This window comes from Triticum dicoccoides, chromosome 5A (assembly GCF_002162155.2).
Source record: "Triticum dicoccoides isolate Atlit2015 ecotype Zavitan chromosome 5A, WEW_v2.0, whole genome shotgun sequence".
Lineage (NCBI taxonomy): Eukaryota > Viridiplantae > Streptophyta > Magnoliopsida > Poales > Poaceae > Triticum > Triticum dicoccoides.
In genome coordinates, this window is record NC_041388.1 from 559,113,780 (window position 1) to 559,120,843 (window position 7,064).

Sequence of the window (7,064 nt, forward strand, 5' to 3'; positions counted from 1 at the left end):
CCGATGCAGTTAAATTTGTTGTTCGGGCGATATCGGGGTCCAAGATCTAACGGCTGTGCTTCTTGGTTTAATGAGAGTCTACCGAATTAATGGACAGATGTTTTATGATTTGTGTGCGATTTTCTAGCATCTATTTTCTTATTTTAACTCATATTGTGCTTTTAGTAGTAATAGATAAAATAGATAGCTAGGTAGACGGGGGCATACGTGGAGAGAGGCGATCCATCCTCTTGTCTGCCTATTGTATGGCTGGTCAGTCTAGCTTGTCCACTTGTCCTTGGCCCATTGTTTGTACCCGTCGATCAGCGTGACGGTCCCGACCGACGATGTACGACATCCAGATTGATGGCGGCAAGTGACGGCTCGCAGGCCCGCCGACGTTAATGAGGCTGGCCTAGTTGCATGCATGCGACGTGGATGGGGCTGGCCTGGCCTAGGGACGTCGGCCAACGCAGTCAAACCGATTAGACTGGGGAACAACAACAACAACAACACACACACTGACACACACCTGACCTAGGCCCGAACGTGTGCACATATTGGCCATGCAACGCTAGCAGCCTAGGAAACAACACACGCTTCAGATTTGCACGCCCCACGTCCCAACCCCCTACGCTCCAAACATCTGTGCTCTCCTCTCATCACATGTGAGTAATAACAATAATAGTAGCAGCAGCAAACCGTGGAGAAAGAAGAATATAGTGAAGGTAAATAAACAGACATCGCGGTAGATGCACATAATTTTGGCGTCAGGCGCACTGACTGAAGTACAGTTTTGCAGGCCAATAGAGTAAACGCTGGGGACTGATGGGCCAACCGCAGGACAGATCCTGGATGCATCTCGTCTCGTCTCGCCTCGCCGTCAACCATCCTGGCCAGCGGGAGCACTGACGGTGACAAAGCTACCGGCAGTGCGAGACGACCGGGCAAATCTCACGTGCCGACGTGCGAGCGCCAACGCTGGTGGAGCACAAGGTGCCACAGGGGCCGACCCGTCCTCGCATCGCGCGCCCCCCTCCTCCAAATTAAGGACGCTTTGCTTGCCCACCAATAGGCGACACCACTGATCCGCATCTTAACCGGATCCTCTCCAGGGCTAGATTCTAAGCTAGGCGCAAAGTTGTATCACTGAGCTAACCAGGAGCGAGCGACCTGCCGCCTTCATCCATGGAGAAGAGGGAGGCGGAGGAGAGCAAGGCCCCGCTGCTGGAGCCCTGCAGGGCGGCAGAGCACAATGCGACCGGTGACGGCGGGCTGGGGCGGCGGCTGGTGGGGGAGAACCGGCGGCTGTGGGCGGTGGCGGGGCCGTCCATCTGCACGCGCTTCTCCACCTTCGGGATCGCCGTCATCAGCCAGGCCTTCATCGGCCACATCGGCGCCACCCAGCTCGCCGCCTACGCCCTTGTCTCCACCGTCCTCATGCGCTTCAGCAACGGCATACTGGTAAGTGGTAGTAACAATTGCTGTTTTCATCGCTCCTTCCTTCCATCAATCCGTCTGCCAAACATCTTATTATATTGTATTGTATTATATGTACTCTGTCTGCTTGATTGATTAATTATGTCTGCCTACCTCAGTCTGCTGTTGCCAGTTCCATCATAACGCAAATAAACATGTTTGGCACTGTTCCTCTTTTCTCTTATTGGCAAAAAATAGAGAGTACAAGTGGTTGCATGTTTTCATACGGACGATCGTGACACAAACATGATAGAGAAATATATACGCCAACTGCGTCCTGGCCCTTGATCCCAACAACCACAAGAAAAAACCGTATCGTGTGGTCCATCTTTGCCACAACAAAAGTACAGTTTCTTGTCGACTTGAGAGGAAAAGCCATAGTTCTTACCTCGTGTTGTCTTTGTGCTTTCAACTTTTTTAAGTCATTGTCAATGTCAAGATGGAACAACCTTTGGATTTTTCTTTGAGCGAAAACAACCTCGTTGGATGATAGTAAATGCCTTTTCCATCATGGGCTGGCATTTCCTGAGAGAACGTGGCATGTTAACTTATCCTGCAAATCCCAGTCTAGCTGGAGGAATATTTGGACGCATAGTTCAAGAGATATTTTGTTTGAAAAAATAGCTTAAAAAAACCCCGAACCCACCCATCCTCCAACGTGTGGGAAGCGATCACTTCAAAACTGTGAGGTTGCGACAAATGGCAACAAGCTGTGCACCAGCTGTCATCATCAAAGAAGATGAACATGGTTTTTTTAAGGAGTGCCCTTTAATTAGTGATTTCACCCGTTCTCAAAAAGGATGCTCTTATCCCGCACGGTGTGCGAGCTAACGTGCCCGTCGTGTGCCTCATGGGCCGGCCCATTAGCGGCTACTTCGTTCACTAGGAAAACCGAATCCCTTGATTAAAAAGAAAAAGCTCCACCCAGATGTAGTACATAGATTTGATAAAATTGTTATATGTGTGTCACATATTAAAAATTGTTTGTTGATCTGAAAAAAATCTCATGAATTTTAGATATGATCACCAATTTGAAAACATCTTCTCATATTCTAATTTTTTTTTCAAAAATTTAGGAAAATATCCACGAAATTTTCTAAGTTCATAAATTTAATATTTTATCATGAACTAATTTTTTTTGAAGATTAGAAGTTATTCATGAAATTTTAAAGATGTTCAAAAATCTAAAGAATAATACTGAACTAAAATGTTCATAATTTTAAAAGTTTTTTATGAATTTTTAAAAATAATAGTGGTTTTTTTAGAAAAATCCGTTAATTGAAAATGAAAGAAGAGAAGAAAAAATTAAAAGGAGAAGGAAAAAATGGATAGGTATAAAAAAATAGAAAATAGAAAGCCGACGGAAAATTATTAGTAAAACCAACAAGGGAAAACACATGAAGCAAGAAAAAAAATCAGCCGAACCTTTTTTTTTTAGCATAAAAATCAGCCGAGCCTTGCAACAAGTGAGGAGAAGCTTCCCAAAACCAGAAAACCCTCTCGTACTTGGGCTTGCCCATTGGAGTGACTCGGCACGCTACTACTACCAAATGGGAAATGGCACAAATGGGCAGCCCAGCAAAGCCCATGAGGCCACCACACACTCCTCCCTCTACCGGCACCGCGTTCGCGGTTCGCCACGCCGTCGCCGCTGTCTCCACCGGCACCGCCTCCCCATTCCAGTTCTCCCTTCCTTCCATGGCGCCTCCGTGTTTCTCGAAGAGGCCACCGTCGGTAATTTCCGGGGACCGAGCCGAGCCTTGCGAGGGCGCCTCCTCTCCTATCTCTTCAATCCCGCCGATACTCTCTTCAGCTCCGGCGGCGGCGACGTCAGCTTTGATGGTAGGCGCAGCTGGGGACGGAGGAGGATGTATTCGGCAGTGACTTCACGGTACCTCTGCTCTGCCCTGCTATGCTCCGCGTCCCTCTCATATGTCTCCTTCACGGCAGCGTCGGATTGATGCAGATTCAGGTTGCAGCAACTTGAGAACTGAATGATGTCGAGCAAGGTTCAGAGTTCAGACACCTCATTCCATGCCGTTCCTTACTAGGGCTTGCTGCGATGAACATTGTTGAGCAACATATAGCCAGATGACCTCTGAATCCTCGACCCTTTAATTCCTTATTGACCTCCAATAGCTTCGTCACTCTCCATATAGCAAGATGACCCCTAAAGTCTGAATCCTTGATCCTTGGCATACACTATTACTGTTATCACAAGGCCATCCAGTGCAACAGGTCCACTTACATCCTGAACTTCAGAGGTTTCACTGCGTCAGAAATAAATTTCTTGAGAGGAGAAAGAAAAGGAGCTGATGATCTTAATACCTAATAAAATGTGCTTAAAATGAATGCAGCTGGGCATGGCGAGCGCGCTGGAGACGCTGTGCGGGCAGTCGTACGGGGCGAAGCAGTACCACATGATGGGCATCTCCCTGCAGCGCTCCTGGATCATCCTGACCGGCTGCGCCGTGCTCATGCTCCCCATCTTCGTCTTCACCGAGCCTCTCCTCGTCTTCATCGGCCAGGACCCGGTCATCAGCGCCGTCGCCGGGACCATCTCGCTCTGGTACATCCCCGTCATGTTCGCGTGTGTCTTCAGCTTCACGCTCCAGATGTACCTGCAGGCGCAGAGCAAGAACATGATCATCACCTACCTCGCGTTCGTCTCCCTCGGCGTCCATCTCTTCCTGTCCTGGCTCTTGACCGTTCGGCTGAACCTTGGACTCGACGGGATCATGACCTCCATGGTCATCGCCATGTGGATTCCTGTGTTTGGGCAGCTCATCTTCGTCTTCTGCGGTGGCTGCCCTCTCACATGGACCGGCTTCTCCTCCGTGGCACTCACGGACCTCGTTCCTGTCCTCAGGCTCTCACTATCCTCTGGTGTGATGCTCTGGTATGAAGTTATGAAGAAACTTGATTTTCACTGTATATGCAGTTTCGGTCCTTATCTGAATTTTGGATGTATCTAGTCTATCAATAATGCATGTTATTTCCTGTGTGCATTTTCAGTTTGGAATTGTGGTACAACACCATATTGGTGCTCCTAACCGGGTACATGAAGAATGCAGAGGTTGCACTTGACGCTCTTTCAATATGGTAATACATATTAATTCACTACTTTATATAACTCAGAGTTCACTATTTCATTTTTCCTGAAGCTCATTGTATAGCTTTGGCTTTTGAAGCTCATTTCACATTTCTTATTGTTTCCTTGTCTTGGCACATGAGAAACTAATCAAGTAATGTGATTTTCAATCTCTGAAATCTGTAGCCTTAACATCAACGGTTGGGAGATGATGATTTCTATTGGCTTTTTGTCTGCAATAGGGTAGCTTCTCGATCTTAGAACTCCCTATTATTCGTATCGTGCGATTGAATAAGTTTTCAGATTTTTGATGATAATGATTTTGTGTGTTATAGAGTACGCGTTGCAAATGAGCTCGGAGCTGGAAATGCAAGAAGGGCCAAGTTCGCCATCATAAATGTCGTCGCCACTTCTTTCTCAATAGGCCTTGTGTTCTTCATATTTTTCCTTTTCTTCCGCGGAAAGCTTTCCTACATATTTACCACCAGTGAAGAGGTAGCTGCCGCAGTTGCTAGCCTGTCACCTCTTCTAGCCTTCTCCATCTTGTTGAATAGTGTTCAACCGGTGCTATCAGGTTTGCTTTCGCTTTTGCCTGAATTCTAAATGCATATACATTACAATCATTTCGTTTGGTTAACTTCTTTGAAAAAAACGAGGCAAAATATTTGCCTTCTATACCAATACAAGATTATTTTGGTTTACTGAAAATATAATCCCGTTTGATCATCCTCTAGGTGTTGCCATCGGTGCGGGTTGGCAAAGTATAGTAGCCTATGTTAACATCACAACGTATTACTTGATTGGTATCCCTGTTGGAGCAATCCTTGGCTATGTTTTTGGATATCATGTGAAGGTAAGAACATTATTTCAGATGATGTTGTTGTATCAGTCAATCAGTTGTGCCTCTTGGCTCTAATAAGTTGTGGTCCTAACTCGATCTCCTTGGTTGCATTGTTGCTATAGGGCGTTTGGGTTGGCATGCTGCTCGGAACACTGATCCAAACAATTGTACTTGTGTTCATAACAATTAGGACTGACTGGGATAAACAGGTTAGCCTTGTTATAATTGTTCGATCATTATTGTACTCAAACATTGTTAAGTAAGTCTTTATATGTGTAACCTATTTTGCAAATCAGTTATAAGTACATATTGTGTGCTAGACTAGAAGGGTGTAGGAGATATACTCAATTATGGTTACTATTCCTTCTGATTTTTCAGGTAGAGGTTACTCAGGAGAGATTGAAGAGATGGTACATCACGGATGGGAACAAAGGGAAGCCAGATTCAAGGGGAAGTCCATGAGACTAATAATCTGGCACATGTAATGAATCGTCATGAGATAGAGGAACTTGTATATCCAGCTTGATCAGAGCTTGCAGCGTTTCAGAGGATAAGTACAATTCTTTCAATATGTCAAGAATGAACGGATGGAACATTAGTAGGCGTAGGCGCGTTGAAGGTTGTTCCCCAAGATCGAGAAGATGATGACAGTGATGCAGGCCCCATTAGAGAAGGAAAAACATGTCACTCAAGAAGGGACACTTGATCTAACCTCTGCCTCAGCATGTAAAATATGCCTTGGACTGCTGTGAGCTAGCTGGTGGCACAAGTGTTGTTGCATCTTGAAAGATTTTGGTTGTGAACTTGTGATTAGCAAACATGGTGCTTGTATATGAACTGCATTCGCTTGGCCCTGTCATCTGTGTCTTGTTATGATCATCAAACAATCAGGTTGGTGTAGATTCATTCTATCGGTTTAACTACAAGTCGACATGAAACTTGTCGCGGTTTATACAATAGAGGGGAATGTGACAGTATCACTGCGCAATTGTATTACTCCTAGCTAGTAGAAGCCTAGAACAGAAGAATATACACCGGAAGGCAGGTTGAGCTAGCACACCAATTACAGGGATGTATTACATGCAACAAGCCAATGAATTAATTAGTACATGCGCGCATACTCCTCTGGCACTCTCGCTAGCAGCCACCGGCACAGCCACCGGTACTGCCAGCGCCGCCGCCGCCGGCGCTGCTAGCCGCGGCGGCAGAAGCAAACATGGCGCCAGACATGAATGAAGCAGGGCCGCCCGCTGGATTTCCTGTGGACCGAGGCGCGCGTCTCGCTCCCCCGCCGCGAGAGCAGAGGCTGCTGAGGAGGGCGGCGAGCAGCATGACCGCAGCCGCGGCGACGAACAGACCGATTATCGTGCCGGCGCTGGGACCGCCCCCGCCGGCTCCGAGGTCGGCCAGAGCCCTTCTTGGCATCGTGAACGCTCGCGTCGCATGCATGCTGCTTGCTGGACGGGCCGGACGAGCGGAGCCGCGGGATTATATGTAGTAGTACGTAGCGTCATAGCATAGATCGGGTTGAATTTTCGTCCGGAGAAAAACGATCAAACACGTTATGTACAAGTGCAAATTAGCATCTGCCACGCAATATATTAACATGAGGCACTTCGTTCTTGCGTGTTTGCTTCATCAAGGGTTCTTCGCCGTGTTGAAATGTTGAACGCG

At 47.0% G+C, this 7,064-nt stretch overlaps 1 protein-coding gene across 1 annotated transcript; it reads left to right on the top strand.

Annotated features, from left to right (window-relative positions):
• The first annotated feature begins 1,033 nt into the window (after positions 1-1,033).
• LOC119302809 (protein DETOXIFICATION 21-like) lies at positions 1,034-6,344 on the top strand. Its single transcript, XM_037579851.1, has 8 exons — positions 1,034-1,443; positions 3,816-4,357; positions 4,474-4,560; positions 4,736-4,792; positions 4,885-5,123; positions 5,284-5,402; positions 5,513-5,599; positions 5,769-6,344. The coding sequence occupies exons 1-8, from the start codon at positions 1,168-1,170 to the stop codon at positions 5,850-5,852; spliced, it is 1,491 nt and encodes a 496-aa protein (XP_037435748.1). The 5' UTR covers positions 1,034-1,167; the 3' UTR covers positions 5,853-6,344.
• The last annotated feature ends 720 nt before the right edge of the window (positions 6,345-7,064 follow it).